Raw genomic sequence first — 18,000 nt, 5'->3', positions numbered from 1 at the left:
CAAATCTACACAAAGGCTATTAAAAGAATAAAAATAAAAAGCAATGATATCAATTTAATCTATTAACTCTATGTTTCATGCATATTAAGGGGATTATAATTATTCAAAGTTCTTATTCAAGGATATATATACATATGTCTTTGTGTGTGTGTGTGTGTGTGTAGATATAGGAATTACAAAATAGAATTACTTTGTGTTCCAATTATAACAAACTTATTTTCTCTTGTATAGCATGCATGGATTGGCCATTCGTATACTCCAAAAACAAGTGGTGTAAATATCTCTTTCGTGTTAGTATTATGATAGACTAAGTGAATTGATTATTACACAATGAACAGTATGCGTGAACAGTATGCGTGAACAGTGGTATTTATACACCAGGAAAGAAAAACAACATGCATACATTCATGCTTTTTCTGCAAAAAGTATCATTTTCTAAATTTTTGAAAATCATCATGAAGATTGGCCTTCGTTCAAGTTATTTCTCAACCCAAATCACAATCCCACATTTAACAATTTCAACTATGCAAGACTACATAAAATCACCAACATAAAAAACAGAATGAAAAAAAAATTACAAAACATAAACTCACTCACTCACAGATACGAAGAGCCAGAATACAGACATGTAGAGTAGAAGATTATGAGCTGGTGGGTACAAAGAAGGGTGGAAATCGTGGTGCGAGCAGGTGCGTTTGCAAGATGGCAATGTTGTGGCAATGGTGGTGCGATCTGGTGGGTTTGCAAGGATGGCAATGCTGGTTGCTGCTAGTGCGATTGAGAATTTTGGCTGGTTGCTGCTGGTGCGATTGGGAATTTTGGCAAAGTCCTTTCGAGCTGGTGAGAGCGGGAATGTGAGCGGGAAGGGCTCAAAGGAAATTTGGCCAGATGCCAGCAGTGCAATTCGAAGGGCAGAAAATTTCATCACATGTTTGGTCCGCATATAACCCATGCGGTCGGTCCTCATGCTAGCCTCTATGTATATGTATGTATGTATATTTATACTAATTTAATATAGTGAGAAATTTACGAAAAAATAACTGTAAGGGATAGCCATTCATAGTCGCTAAATTATATAGAATATGTAAAATTAACGACGGTAGATATTGTCCCTTATAATCCCTCTCCATATAACTCCTTTACTATATCAAAATGTATATATATATATATATATATATTTATTGTTTTTGATTTCATATATTTTTTTCACCTTTTTCTCTGGAGCTTTTACATAGGACTTTTGGTTTGAGATTGTCTATACTACCTATATATATATATATATATATGGACAATTTTTATCACACAAAGACTAACAAAATAAAAATAGTATTTTAAAGATAAAAATGGAGTTTTAAGAGTTTACAAGTCTTTGAAGTCAATAGCGGCATTGATTGAATTTGGTGATCTAAAATATTCTTATTGTATATATATAGTTCCATGATATATGAATACATATATTTACATATATATGAAATTGTATTAGGTTGTTATGTCTCTACATTGTCAAGAATTTGCATTAATTGTACATTATGGTGTTTCAACGCATATGAAGGGGCAAATTTCTGTAGGTTTCTATTCAATATGAGCACGTTTTCCTCTCATAAGAATATTGCTTCCTTAATTTGTACATTTTTAAAGCGTTGAACCTATAAATCTATATTTTCTTTATTGATGAAGCTCAATAGGAAATGGTATTGGGTTCCAATTTTTTACCGTAATATGTTTGGAAGCACTATTCTTTAAATGGGTTTGGATCTTCTGTCCTTTGTTTTATTTTTTATTTTTTTGTTTTTTTATGTCTTCATTTTTATCTACTATTGATGTTATATTACTTCGTTTAAAAATAAGTACAAATCAAGTGAAAAAAAAATTTATTTTTTAAAATAATGTAAGATTCTATTACATATTGAATAAGAACAAAAATATTAAAATCAAGATCTTTTCTCAACCATCTTTTGATTTTACACCTTCCTTAGCTCTTGTCTATATACGGTTAACCCTCAATACAAATCATTCATAATTATATACAAAAGAACCAATGCTTAATGTTTACGCCACATCATTAGGAAGAGCTTAAAAATAAACTACATTATTGATTTCCAAATGTCGTCCATGTGATTGCCTATCATGTCATTGATAATAATAATTATAAGTAATTAGAAGTTAAATACCAGTATAAAAATACATATACAGTACATACATGTATAAACCATTTGTTTTAATTAAAAAAAATGGTAGAATTTTGTAAAAAAATAAATGGACATGGTATGTTCATAAAATTCGGTACATACATGCAGAGACGAAACTATGCTGGAGCCCACCCAATCCCTCTTTTTTTTATTTATTTCTTTTTTTAGTTTTTTTATTATTATTTTAAAAGCATTACTATTTATATTATGTATATATGTATATAATTAAACAATAGAATGAGAAAAAAAAAAAAAGGAAGAAAAAAAGAAGAAGAGGAGATAGAAAGAGAACTAGAAAAAATAAAAAAGACAATGATTTAAAAACATATACAATTTTGGATATGAGCAATTTTTTTTTTTTCCTAATTTTAGTCTCTGATAAAACTTTTTTTTTTTTGCCTTCTTTTAAGAATAAAAATTTGGGATGAAATGTGGCTTCTTTTGAGAAAACAATTTAATTCGGCTGCCGATTTTGTACTACTAAATATTTATAATAGAATCATATTTTATTTCATATATAGTTTTATATGAAATAATTACGGTGTACTATATATTAAATTTTTAGATTAGTTTTATAATTTTATTATTATTTTTCTAGATCGCATTGTTATTTTGTAATTATAATATTGGCTTTGCACATTTTTAAGTTAATAAATTGTGGTAATTATATGCATGTTGAGAGATATGACTCATTATGTCCCTCTCTAAGTATATTCCATCTTTCAAGTAATAAAAATTTATTTATGATCGATGATGATTGTTTGTTTATTTTTAGTAATAATTATTATATTTTCTAAACTATAGGAGAGAGGATGATTCAAACCTACAACCTTAAATGTGTCAAAATTTGTTAAAAAAATAAAAAAACTAGTCCACTCAAACATTGAATTCTGGTTATGTCCCTACATACATGTATTATTAATATAATGAAAAATACAAGACTAAAAATATGGTATCTAAAAACTATTTTCATATACATAATAAAAAACTTTAATTATTAATAAAATAATAATAATTTAATCTATTAAAAAAGAAATTAACAAGGTAAACAGCGAAACAATTATGTAATATAGTACTTTAATAACATAATAATAATAACAATATTTTACTAATTACTTTTTATGTTCTAGAATTTTTATTTTGGCTCTTTTTTTTGTTTTTTGCATGTTTTATTTGGAATTTGCGTATTATTCATGTTTAATACTTTTAAGTTAAAAAAAAAGTGTTATTTTTTATTTTTATTTTTTACCGATAATTGAATTTTATATGTATTGCGAGCATTTTTTTTTTTTTTTGTTTCAAAAATTCGTTCTTACGCATATTATTTGCGCATTTGTAGCGAAATTACTAACTAAGGTAGGAACAAACCTTATGTAAATTGGAAGACATATATATATATACACACACACATATATACATATATAATTTTCCTATGATGAATTTCATGAATCTGAGTGTTCCTACCAATTTTGATAGAACATAAAATGAAAAATTTACAGGGCAAGTACAGCCCGCCAAAGTTTGTTGGATATAAATATATATATATATATATATATATATATATATATATGTGGTTAGGTTAAAATCAGGATTAACATTGATATTTATTTTTTCAACTTTTAGATTGTATAAAAAATTAGAATTTAAAAATATATTTATTAATTATTATGAAAGTTTACTATTTTTTAAATAGAATTTTAATATGTCGATAAATTTATATTTAATAATTTTTTAAATTTAAATCGTTATTTTTGATGTAATTAAAAAATTAATAAAAAAATTTAATATTAAAACTATCAAATCATTCTGATATAAGCATCATACTTTATACATAAAATATTTTTATTATGCGAACGTTTGCACAATTTTAACATGTGAATATATGTAAAAACAATTAATTTTAAAAAATTATCATCAATATTATGATAAAACTGTTATCTAAAGCTTGTATCCGCAAATCAAAATCACGTAGACATCCGAGTTCTACTATGACAGGCGAAATCACCATGTTATGATGGGCATTCAATGCCTGATTACATACACTTTATAAGATATATTGCTTGAATGACATATAATTTGGAATTAGGTAGCTATCATAAACTGGACAATAATATCTATTACAGAAAAATTATGTAGACATATATATATATATGTACTGTATATTAAAGAAATTAAGCTATTAATCCAGTTATGATACCAAAAATATTATTAGCCAGCCCAATCATCGTCTCAAAGGAAACACGTTATGAAGATTTAAACCGGCCAGACTGGATGGATTGTTCATTGTAGTATAATATTGTTGAAAGCTTTTTAGTATTAAAGAAAGTGATGGGTTTTGCCTTGCACAAATTGGCTGTTGTGAGGTTGGAAAGTCATTTTCTTTTCCTCCTAACGCTTTGATTCCCTTTCTCTTCTGTTATACCAAAGCCAAAGCCAAAGCGATTGTTTGTTTATATATACAACCACCTTTATTACCCACCCAAACCCAACCTTGCTACTTCCCCTAAATTGTCTTCGATTGACCATCCCAACCTCCAATTCTCCTCGTTATCAATCGGTTTGTTCAACTTTAGGCAAAGGGTAAGCTACGTCTTTTCTTGAAAGACATCGCAGCAACTCCATAATTTATTAGAAAATAGAGGTTGGTTTTGGTCCACATTTTGCTTCAAAATTATTTAAATAATTGTTCATCCCAACATAAGGCAATTATGGTCCTAGTTTCTTTATCAAAATATTTAATTAAGGAAATGATAGATAGGGTGTAATAATCGAGCTAATACAAGTTAAGTAGAAATGACCAAGCCTTTAAATGGAGCTCAAAAGAACAAACGGTTTCTCCTCCATCTTTCTGTCTTCTTTCTTATATATATATATATATATATATACACATATATATGTTTGGCGTTCCTCTCAGAAGAGAAAGAGAAGGCTAAAGGCAAAGATGGACTGCTGTATATGTACATCGATGCCGTATATACTGAGGTCTCCAAGGAATACAATCTGCGGGACATGCTTTGAGGGTGCCAGAAACATGATCTCTTCCATAGACAAGCTCGAGGCTAATTCTGATAAACCAACCAATTCTATGCTTTGCCTCTCAAATCCCTGTAAGGCAAGCCCTGATTTCTATGTTTCTATTTATAAATATTTTAATTTTGCTTCATTTATTGCTATAGCATGGTCGTATAGATACCCCAAAAGTAATATGCGGCGGGGTCAATTTTGATTACATACAAATACACGTTTGTTCAATGAATTGAATTAGATTGGTTGATAAATTTCCCTTCTTCTTTTTTTTTTTAATATAGATGGGTTTTTCATCTTGAAATTTTATAAAGAAGATTATGTTTAACACTAGAAAATTAGGACTCCTATATATAATATCTATGATGTTTACAATGGATCATTTTGGTAGAAAAATATATTTTTATTGATAAACAATATTTTAGTTGTTTTTTGGGGATAATTTAATAGTAAAAGTTATTAATTTTTTAAACAGTCATCGGAATTCAAAATTTTCAATAATCATATTTCAAAGAAATGACATTTTGGGGTTTTTTTTTTTTTTTTTTTTTTAATGGAATGCAAAAACATTGTACTAAAAAAGTTTATGAAGAAATTTTATTTTTCTGAAATAATAATAATAAATGGGAGTTGCTTTGGAAGGTCAGCATTCTAAAGTACACGATGGATATATTCTCCGACCCATTTAAGTCTTAGTCCGTGATGGATTTATTGCTCCAAGCTTTGAAGTTCTTTCTGGGCCAGTTGGTCCAAATCTTCGACGTATGGGCTTTCTGTTGCTCCTTTAGTTTTTATTAATAATAAATAAGCGGTATTTTGCATATAATAATTTATTTTTTCAAAATTTTCAGCAAATAGTACTTTCGACTTTCCAAAGAAAGTAAACAAACACAGCAATCTTTTCAGAGTAGTTTCTTGTTTTCATAAAGGGATTAACTAAGTACCCCCATAAAATATTACTAGTTTCTGGGAACTAAAAGAAAATCTAATTTAGACCCGTTTCTTGTGATGATTTTTTTTTTTTTTTAAATTGTATAAAATGATCTTATTTATCATAAGGATAAAAATTGATTCTTCTTGTGTTCGATCTCCTCCAGACACTTATGAATGTAGCGAGCCGGGTGTCTGATATGAAAGATAGGGAAGATGAACTAAATGAGAAGATCATATTCTTGAGTGAGTTTGTTACTGCTTTTAAGGATCAAATTCACACCGATATACTCCTCAAGCCCGGTAACAATGGACCTCCCATTCCTGCACACAAAGCCTTAATGGTCACTCTCTCTCTCTCTCTGTGTATATATAACTGTTTAGTTTTGCTATGTTAGGCGTAGTCGCTCGTACTAATGATAGATGTCGGTGCCTAATTACATTTAATTCACGAGATAAATATATATATATATATATATATATAATCCTGCATTATATTTGATTGAGCATTAAAACCTTTTTTAGTATGAGCAACTATACTATTTTTAACAACATCATAGAATTATTAGAAATTATCTCTTGATTTATAATTGGCGATAAACTAAAATGGCAAATTATAAATGTAATACTTCAATTGATAATTTAAAATTTAAAATTTAATTTAAAATTTGATAATTTAAAATATTTATTATGTTGTCATGTTTCTCATGTTATATTGGAAGTTAGTATTTTGAAGATCAAATATAAATAATATATATATATATATATATATATATATATATATATATATGTATGTATGTATATATGTGTTTATATATGGCTAATCTCTGGTTATACATTTACCAAAAAAAAAAAAAAAAAAATCTCTTGTTATACAATATTGCAGGCAATAAGATCAGAAGTGTTTAGAAATATGTTAGACTCTGATGAATGCAAAGCTCCAGCTGCTGACTCTATAACACTGACTGAATTGACCCACGAAGAGCTGGAGTCTCTTCTGGAGTTCCTCTACAATGGAAGTTTGGCTGAAGAAAAAATGAATAAACATGCCTACCCTTTGTCACTTGCAGCCGATAAGTACCAAATTCCATACTTGCAGAAGCTCTGTGAGCGTCATATGCTAAAGTCCTTGAGTTCCTCCAACGCTCTTGATGTTCTAGAGATTGCAGAGACTTGTTCCAATCAAGCACTCAAAGAGACTACCTTAAAATTTATTGTCAACAACTTGGAAGAAATTGTTTTCTCCACAGCTTTTGATGTTTTTGCGCTTAAGAATCCACATTTGAGTGTACAGATAACAAGGGCGTCATTGATGGATGCCAAGAGAAATTCCGTTCCACAAAAATAGGATAATGAAGTAATTCCACAACACCGAATTTTCATACAAATTTTTTGAAAATATAATTCTTTATTTTATATATATATATATATATATATATATCTATATACATAGATGCATGCATACATACATATAAATAGGGGTATGAGGGCAAGGATGTTGAAAAATGATGCCAAAATTATTTAAAATTTGTTTTAATGGCCGATATTCACCTCCCCAATATCTATTTGAAAAACTTTGATTTTTTTATTCATTAAATTTTCGATCACTGTTTTAAATTGGAGAAAAATTCTTTTGATGTCAAATTTTGATTTCATGGCATGTATCCATGAAAATCTAGTAAAATTATCAACAAATAGAACAAAGTATTTATATCCTTCCAGGACTCAATTGGAGTTGAACCCCACATATTAAAAAAAACTAATTCTACAGTAGCACAACTCATCGTTAAAGATGGAGGGGCAAAAGTCTTTTTTTTTTTTTTTTTTCCTCCTAATTGAAAACAACAACAAAAATTATCACATAAAGGATTGATAGAGAATGAATTTTGGCATTTTGAAGCCACTTTAATCTAAATAACATTAAGGGGATGACCTAATTTAAAGTGCCAAATTAATGAATAAAGAAAACAAAATTAAAATTATATAGCTGTCCATAACCATTATTCAACAAGGCAAAAGATAAATTGACATTCCTATGAGGAACACTTGACACATTGAGTAACAACACTTGATAGGGACCATCCTTAGCCCTTCCTTGAAGTAGTACCTTCTTCGTATCCTTGTCCTTCACAAAAACAAAATAGGAATTAAACTCCACAATAGCATTATTATCATAGGTTAATTTAGATATACCCAAGAGATTTCTCTTAATTTTTAGAATATGCAACATATTATTTAAATTAACTTCTCCATGGGGAGTATAAAAAGAAGAGCAACAAGCATGTTTAATCTCCAAACCTTGGCCATTACCGATAATTAATTTGTCATCACAATAGTAGTCGCTTCTCTTGGTGATATTGGGCAGTTTAGAAGTGATGAGGTCTGTAGCTCTACTATCCATGAACCATTTTGACGCTATAACAATATCATGCGAAGCATAAAAGGCATTATTTTTTTGTCTAACCAGTAAAAGGATCATGAAAGCGATGGCAATATTTATCTGCTCCATAACCTAGTATTTTGCAAATTTGACAAACAATTATATTACTAGTATATTGAGCACTACGGCCATGGCTCCTGCCACATCCACATGTGGATTGATTTCCTCTATTGTTTAGTTGATTATTGGAATTGTTCCTAGACTCATATGCATTGTTGGAATCATTACTAGGCCCAGTAGTGCTGGTTTGGCCAACATTGAACTGTTTAGACTGCTTATCAGCAACATTGGTTGTTAAAATATCCAATGGATTAGCTTGTAAAATTCGAACCTCTTGATTTAAGAGTAAAGATTATATTTCTTCTATATCATATGGCATGCGATTAGAATATATATTTGCAATTATAGCAGCATACTCTAAAGGCAATTCTGCAAGTAATTGCATAACAAAGTCTTTATCGGAGAAATTAAAGCCTACCATAATTAAAGTGACAATATCCACCCCGGGAACCCTCTCAGAATCTTCCGGGTGGTCCCACCTGATGAAGTCCCACTGGACAATCTCTAGGGGATATCCAATGGAACACCACTTAAAACGTGGACAAACTAATACAAATAATATCAATAATACCTCAATATAACGATAAAACCACAACAACATATAGATCCACAACTAGTCTATAACTACAGTTCGTTATGCTATAAGCCATAACTACACTTATAAATAATATGGTCAATACTGTGCTCAAAATATATATTAGAACATTCTAAGAGTGTTAGTAAAATTTAGAAGAGCAATTGATACAAAAAAGTCTAGAACGATAAGATAAATAAAAAAAGACAAATACTGCTACTGTAGTGGGAAGCAAGAAATAACAAGTGGTGCGCGAGGTAGACTGCCAACTAACTGCTTAAACTTAGGTGAACGAATTTAAAATAAATAAAATATAAGACAGAGAAATCTCAGTGAGTAGCATAGCATAACAGGAAAATAATACTTTATTTCTGTAAAACTTTCTCTCAACACCTCTCGTTCCACTCTTTTAAAAAGTTCTTTATTTAAAAATCATTTTACCAAAATCCAAAGTTGTGCCCCAAATCAAAATCATAAAATTGATGCTCAAATAATATGAATTAATGATCATTAAAATGTTATAAATTGAATCAATCATAATATAGATATTGAGTATAGAATAATATAAACATAATATCACAAACTAATTATGAAGGTGCAATAAAACCATATATATTAGAAACCAATAATATACTCATAAACATAAACAATGTACCATATCCAATAGACAGTAAAGGAAATGAAAACCGTAAACTGTGGGATAAACCCATTTCATGACCTTTAATGTACAAAAGGAATCGTGGCAATAATAAGCTGTTGAGATGAACCCAATCTCACAACCCTTAATGTATCAAAGGTATCTTGGCAACAATAAATCATTAGGATGTACCCAACCTAATGACTCTTAGCATACTACAGGCATCATGGCATACTTGCACTTTATAATATAATACCGATCCGAAACTCTAGTATTACATGGTACACCAATTAAAAATAAATAGTACAGTATCTATAAAAAAATCTTTGTACGATCATACCTTTTCAAAGAATATTGTATCATAAAACGTAATTTCATATTCAAATCCAACTATTTGTTTAAATATCCCAAACATTTAAATCATCATTTCATGTCAAAACTATAAATATTATAGTGAAATATAAATCGTCATAAATAAATTTTAAGCACATAAAATTATAAAATACTTGAACATGCTTAAAAGCATATAATTTTCAATCCATTTTTTCAAAAATCAATTATTTTCCAAAATAATTTAAAACCTCAATTCAAATACCAATATATTTAAATACTACAAGTCCATTATGAACTCATTAGAACTGGAAACCATTTAAAATATTATCAAAAATCACATAAAATGATAACACATATATGTATAAGCAGATATTCATATATGCATAAAATAAATATTTAAATCAAACGATACATATATTTAAAATACTCAAACCACATATATATATATATATATATATATATATATTATACTACATGGCCAAAGCATTTTAAAAATATAACCATTCATTGTACTGTCGATGCTCAATCCTGTTCCTCCATAGGGTTGCCTCCAAACTCAACACAAGTGCCTGTAATATAATAAAATATTTATCAGGCTCCAACAACTAAACCAAGACATTGATGTGTACCAAATGTCTTAAAATAATTTATACCACTATAAAATTACCTAAATTGGACACTGAACGCTCAAATTATATTGTGTATCCTTAGGACGGTACCCAAAATTGGAGCGTTTCATTTGAAGGCCAATTTGTATACTAATCTAACCTCAATTTTAACAAATTTGACCAATTTCGTCCAAACACAGTCCAAATTTACTTGGTATTTAACTAATTGACCCAAAAATAGAAAAATTATCAAGCGATATCAAAAATTCACAAAATTTATATCAATGGAAAGCCCAAGAGATAAGAAATAAAATGGTGTGCTCATCTCGATCCAACAGTGACTTCGGTGGTCAAAAAACTTATCACAAAACTCGGTCAAAATTCCCCTTGATGTATCTCCCAAACGATGAGGAATCTCAACAATGGAGCACGAAAATTGGTTCAGAGGGTCCAAAAATTGGGGGAAAAGGCATGTGGCTTGGTTTGGAACAGATGAAAAATGGCCAAACAGTTGAAAAATGCCAAACTGCAACCATCGGTTTCAAAGCCGATCTTGGTGCATCAGCCGTTTGGCCGAAAATTTGGCTGGCATGGTCATTCAGAGGTGGGTGACTAGCAGGTATAGGTAGATAGTGGTAGAAATTTGAGAAAACAATGATCATCCGATTGGGCATTAAACATGTTAGAAATGACCTAGTTCAGACCCATGGATCTAGAGATAATTTTCTCAGGTTTTAAGGGATAAATGGATATTTTGGGATTTGTTTACTGTTAGGCATTTATATAGGGCCTTGGATCACTAACAGATAAAAATCTATGATTGGTTTGGATATTGATATAAAACTGATATTTAAAAATTCTCAGAACCATAACTTTTTATTCATAACTCAGAACTTGGCATGCTACTAGTCTATGAACTCATATTGACGAGCTCTACACAATGAGGTATCAGTCAAGAAAAAGTCAACCTAGGACCCACACATGGTCCACTTGGTCAAACCCGATCAAACTTGTACAACAGGGGTATTTTGATACTGGTTGTTACATAAAGAGTCAGCAATACTCTTCATTTTAGTGATATAACAAGTCATTGAGAGAGAGTCATTCTTGATAGTTTGAAAATGGATCTTAAGTTTCATAATCTTAGCTCGTGATTGGCTTCCAAATAAACATTCAAGAGAATGCCAAAATTGATGAGAAGTTTTTGCTATTGAAGCTTTGGTGATATTGGTTAATATATTAGAGGAGATTGATAAGCGAATCTAAGCAATAAGTGCTTGATCAAGATGCCTTCACAATTAGTACTCCGAATTTGAAACTTACGAATCCATAGTTTGTTCGTTAACTGTCGACTATGCTATCAGTATTGGTGGAGGAGGAGCAAGACTTTCATCAATGAAACAGTCCATATTGCTTCCTATTTTGGTTGGCAATACTTGAGACTACAAAATAATATAATTGTTTCTTTTCAATTTAAACAAAAAATTATATGTGGGCTACGTAACTTCAAAAAGTTTGGGAATTGTAGAAACATGAAGAATAATAGAGGAGGATAAACTGGCCATCGGGTCTGTAATATTCATATGAGTTTTAATGCTCTGATACCATGTAAGAACAAACACACAAAATGAGGAATAGAGGAAGTCTTATTATATTGAATTTGTGACACAAGTATTTATACAATATTATCAACCTTATCTGATGGCTTACATGTTTATCTGATATATGTTGATTGATATAATAACATACACTTATCCTCATATGAGCAACCCAAGAGGTTCATGAATTCTATCGAAACTCAACTATACAAACTTAGCCTTATTGTTATCATGGAGAAACAAAAAATGTTGAATCTTTTAGCTACCAAGAGAATCCTTCATTATTTGCAAGGAACTAAAGATATTAGGTTGTTCTACCAAAAGAGTAAAAAGTCATATTTGAATGGGTTTACTAACAACGAATATATAACAAATTAAGATGATAAAAGGAGCATAATAGGTTATGTTTTTGTGCTTGGCATAAGGGTTGTTATTAGGTTGTTCTACCAAAAGAGTAAAAATTCATATTTGAATGGGTTTACTAACAACGAATATATAACAAATTAAGATGATAGAAGGAGCATAATAGGTTATGTTTTTGTGCTTGGCATAAGGGTTGTTTCATGGTCATCTACCAACCAACCAATTGTCACTTTATCAAGCACAATGCTGAGTTTGTTATTACAATAAACCATGTTGTCAAGTTATCTAGCTAAAGAAAATTCTAGAAGAGCTGCATTTCGAGCAAGTGAGAGCTACTACAATCTTTTGTGATAGTAACTTTAAAAGAAACCTTAATAGGTTGGGTTTTAGAAGGAGGTTGGACCCCATAGTTCTACTCATTCAGCTGCATTTCAAAAACTTGATGGTTACCTACCATTTATTCTAGTAATGTCTCTACACAGCTTCAACTTCTCTAATGTGACAACCTTTATAAACATATCTATTGGATTCACCTTTATGTGAACTTTCACCAATCTAAGCAATTTATGCTCTATTACATCGCATATCCAATGATAGCATATATTAATGTGCTTTGTTCGGGAATGATACATTGAGTAATTGCTTAAACCCCTAGCACTATGGTTATCACAATGTACTTTATAGTCCTTTTACTTGATGCCCAGTTCATGAAGTAAACGATACATTTCCTTATTGGCTTCCACTGCGGCAGTGTACTTTACTTCTATCGTAGATAAAGTTACACTTTACAATCTTGACTGCTATGATACAGGTCTTCCAGTAAAAGTGTACAGATAATATGAAGTAGATTTCTTCCTATCAAGGTATTCGACCATATCTATATCTATATAGCTTTCTAGAACTATATCACCTCCCCTGTAACACAAGCATGCTTTCGATATACCTTTAAGATACCTGAGAATCCTCAATATTTCTTTTCAGGATTTAAAAGAAATCTACTCACTGTACCAACTACATGAACAATGTCTGGTCTAGTACATATTATTGCATACATCATACTTTCCACCGCTGAAGAATAAGGCTCTGAATGCATCTCCTTTATCTCTACTTTGGATGAGGGGCATGATCTCTTACTCAATTTGAAATGGTTTGCTAGTAGAATGCTGATTGATTTGGCTTTATCTATGCTGAATCTCTTTATCACTCGTTTGACATACTTCTCCTAAGATAGAAATAACCTGTGATTCTTCCTATCTCAAGCTATTTGCATTCTTAAAATTTGTTGAGCTGGTCCCAAATCTTTCATATCAAATGACTTAGAAAGTTCATTCTTCAGCTAACTAATTTTCATTGCATCTTGTCCCACAATCAACATATCATTGACATATAATAAAGTGCAATGAAGTTTCCATTTGTAAATCTCTAAATAAAAACACACTGGTCTGCATAGTCTTCTTGTATCCTTAACTTACCATAAAAGGGTCAAATTTCTTGTACCACTGCCTATGTGATTGCTTGACACCATACAAGCTCTTCTTCAGCTTGTAAACAAGATTCTCTTTCTATGAAACCTCAAAACATTTTGGCTACTTCATATAAATCTCCTCATGTAGAACACCATAAGGAAAATTGTTTTCAAACCCATATGCTCAAACTCTAGATCTAATTAGGCTACTAGACTGAGAATAACTCGTATTGAAGTCATCTTCGCCGTTGGTGATAAAATCTCATCAAAGTTAATTCCTTTCTTCTGAAGGAAACCTTTGATGACCAATCGGATTTTATGCTTCACCACCCGTTCACTGCCATCTTTCTTGAACTTGATCATCCATTTATTCTTCAGTGATTTCTTCCCTTTTGGAAGCTTAACTAACTTATAAGTATGATTATTTTGCAAAGATTTCATCTCATCTTGCATTGCATGGAACTATTTTTCTTGTCATAATAGGAATTAGCTTTCTGGAAACTTTCTGCCTCTCCCTTTTCAAAAAGCAGAATATATTGAGATTTTGGATATCTCTTTGATGAAATACAGTATTGTTTAGATCTTTGGAGAGATGTACCATCATTTAATCGCTGTGATAGTCCTACAGCTTATGGCGTTTAAGTCTCTCCCTACTTAACATCTTTTTCTCTCTTCCATTCTACTTCTGGTAATTCTTTATGCACTTTGTTATCATCTATGATGGGTTGTGTTGGTATTGGATCAGGAAAAAATCATGGGCACTAGTACTAGTAGACTTCATGGGCTTTTCGATGTTTTTTATCATCAGGTTTTCAAGGAATCCCTGCTTCTAATAACTTTATTTGCCTTTAAATCCCATAATCTATATCTGAATTCTTCATCTCCAAATCTAATAAAAATGCATGGAGTAGTCCTTGCATTGAGCTTCTATTTAAACTCCTTGGATACATGTGCAAAGTCTAAATTTCCAAATACTCTTAAATGAAAGTAGAAGGGGTTCTTACCAAACCATATTTTTTTCAAAATTTCAAAATTCAATGGTACTGATGGTGATCTATTAATCAAATAGTAGGTAGCACAAACGGCTTCTCCTTAGAATGGCTTTAGCAGCTTAAGCATAATGATCATGCTTCTGACCTTCTTCATAATTATCAATTCATTCTCTTAGTTACACTATTATGTTGTGGAGTGCCAGGGACCGTCTTCTCATGTCAAATACCATGTCCTCTACAATAGGCATCAAACTCTCTGGAAGTATACTCACCTCCATTGTCTAAGCGAAAACATTTCAACTTCTTTCTTATCTCACACTCTACCATGGCATGAAACTTTTTGAAGTGATCTAAAACTTGATCTTTCATCTTCAGTAAATAAACTCACACTTTCTGAAAAGCATCATCTATAAAGGTTAGAAAATATATATTGCCACCAAGAGATTCCACCTCCGAAGGACCATAAACATCAGAGTGCACAAGACTAAATAGCTCTGATATTCTCATTAAAGAGGATTTAAATGAGACTCTGTGTTACTTACTATGTAAACAATGATTATAAGGATCTAGCACAATATCTTTAAAAATAGTGACAAGCTTCTTTTCATTAATATAGACAATCTTTTCTCATTTATGTGATCGAGTCTCTAATACCACAAATTATGAGATGCCTCTCATTCTATAATATTGAGGCTATCTGCACAAATCTTTACATGAATCTTGTAGAGTATTCCACAAATATGTCCTTGAGCAATAATCATAGTACTTTTTCTCATTTTTCATGTACTGTTGTAAAAGTGGTTGCCAAAGCCTTCCTTATCAAAGGCTATTCCTGAAAGCAGATTAAGCTGAAGCTTTGAAACATGTTGGACATCCTTTAAAGTAATCACATATCCAATTTTAGTTTTTATTTGAACATCATCAGTTTCAATAATCTTAGCGAAACTATTATTTCCCATCTTCACTGTGCCAAGGTCTCTTACTTTGTATGGTTTGAAAAACTTTATGTGCGGAGTAACGTGGTAGGATGCTACAGTATCAACTACGCATTCGACTTTTTGGCTTGTAATGTGAAGGCATATTTCTTCATGTGTGGAACAATATGCCACTTCTCCTCTAACAGTCACTAAAGTTTCACCATCCTTCTTCGGTTGATTGTTTTTCTATCCCTACTTTCCCAACATCTTCCTACAATACTTCTTTAAGTGACCTTCTCAGCTACAATAATGATACTTATATGCTGATCTCCTTCCGTTTGTGGATCTACTTTTGCTCTGACTCCTTCCTTTTCCCCTATCTTGACTACTTTCTTGCTGTCTCCCCCGTTTCTCTATGAAAAAGGCATGTGATTGATAATTGCCAATATCCTTCCTCGTAGCCTCCTCATCAAATAAGGCATCCATTATCATAGCTATGGTAATTTTGCCGTTAAGAGCCGAATTGCTGAGAGAGACTACCAATGTCTCTCAATTGTCTGGAAGAGAGCTAAGAAGTAGAAGTGCTTGTTCCTCATCCCCTAGTTGTATCTCCACGGAAGATAACTGATTTACCAAGTTCTAAAACATACTAGTGTGCTCGGCTACAGAAGTTCCATTCTTCAACTTCAAATTCACCAAATGTCTCATCAACAAGGCTTTATTCTAAGTAGTGTTGGCTTGGTACATGTTCTTCAACTTCTTCCAGCAAGCATATGCGTTAGTCTCCTGCCCAACATGATGGATAGTTGGTAGCAGTAAGCTTGATCATAGCTTCCGAATATGATTTGTCCATTGACATCTTGCTTTGCAATAGATTTATTAAATAAAATAAAAAAAATGGAGCTGAATTTGGCAAAACACAGTCCATCAATGTGTATGGAATGGTAAAAAATATTGGATTTGACTCCTCTCGGGTCAAAATTTAAATGTCAAAAAATTTAAGGCCAAAGAACAATTTCCAAAAGCTTAGTGTCAAATTACAAATACCAAAAGTTCAGGAAAAACCTGCAAATAATAAAATTATAAAGGTATTTCTACAATTTCTAAAAAATTTATATCAGGATCCGTCCAAGATCTCTCACCAGAACCCCAGATAAATCTTGATCCCAGGGAAACCCTACCAATGTAACACCCCGTCCCAAATCGCACCGGAATCCGTGCACGTTGACCGAGGTTGACCGTTGACCAAGGGGTCAAAAGTTGACTTTTTGATCCAGTTGGAATTTCGAGTTGACCAGGGTACCATGGCGAAGTGCACGATGCCATGAGTTCGTAGACTGGTAGCACGTCGAAAACGGAGCTACGGTTTGAAAGTTATGGACGAAACAAATTGCGGTCCAAATTGTCCAAGGGTGCCGGAGTTGACTTTTTATTTATGGGGAAATGACCTTTGACTCGTGCATGGTTGTGAAGTGCTCGTCGATACGAGTTCACAGACTAGCGGCACGCTCGAAACGGACATCCGGTTGAAAAGTTATGGACGTTTGAAGTTTATCGGATACCGTATTATTTTAATATTTTTGGGTCGATGAACAGTGAAATGCCACGTGTCAGCTTCTGATTGGTCCACATGGCATGAACAGTGTCACACAGGGGTTTTTATTTGATAAAATTCCCGGGGAAGAGAGAGAAAGAGAGAGAGAGAGACCGTCGACCACCGGAGTTTTTCCACTGTTCCAGCCGAGTTACTGTGCAGGCGCCGGCCAGCAAGCTTGCCCTCCCCATTTCCGGCAAAACCTCCAAGTTTCACGGTGAACGGCCGCCGGACGCGCCCGGATCAGACCTTCGAAGTTCGGCGGCGAGTTTTTCC

General features: G+C 31.8%; 1 protein-coding gene across 1 annotated transcript; it reads left to right on the top strand.

Moving 5' to 3' along the window:
* Nucleotides 1–4,742: 4,742 nt before the first annotated feature.
* LOC125420065 (BTB/POZ domain-containing protein At3g56230) lies at nucleotides 4,743–7,591 on the top strand. Its single transcript, XM_048466617.2, has 3 exons — nucleotides 4,743–5,296; nucleotides 6,311–6,487; nucleotides 7,030–7,591. The coding sequence occupies exons 2-3, from the start codon at nucleotides 6,317–6,319 to the stop codon at nucleotides 7,489–7,491; spliced, it is 633 nt and encodes a 210-aa protein (XP_048322574.1). The 5' UTR covers nucleotides 4,743–5,296; nucleotides 6,311–6,316; the 3' UTR covers nucleotides 7,492–7,591.
* Nucleotides 7,592–18,000: the final 10,409 nt, after the last annotated feature.

Source organism: Ziziphus jujuba, chromosome 8, assembly GCF_031755915.1.
Source record: "Ziziphus jujuba cultivar Dongzao chromosome 8, ASM3175591v1".
NCBI lineage: Eukaryota > Viridiplantae > Streptophyta > Magnoliopsida > Rosales > Rhamnaceae > Ziziphus > Ziziphus jujuba.
The sequence above is the reverse complement of the archived record's forward strand: the minus strand, read 5'-3'. Positions and strand labels throughout refer to the sequence as shown.

Bases quoted from the DNA above. Each gene is read 5' to 3' on its own strand.
- LOC125420065 (XM_048466617.2), top strand. From the start codon at position 6,317: ATGAATGTAGCGAGCCGGGTGTCTGATATGAAAGATAGGGAAGATGAA. The intron at 6,488-7,029 runs GTCACTCTCTCT...ACAATATTGCAG, and splicing joins CTGCACACAAAGCCTTAATG to GCAATAAGATCAGAAGTGTT.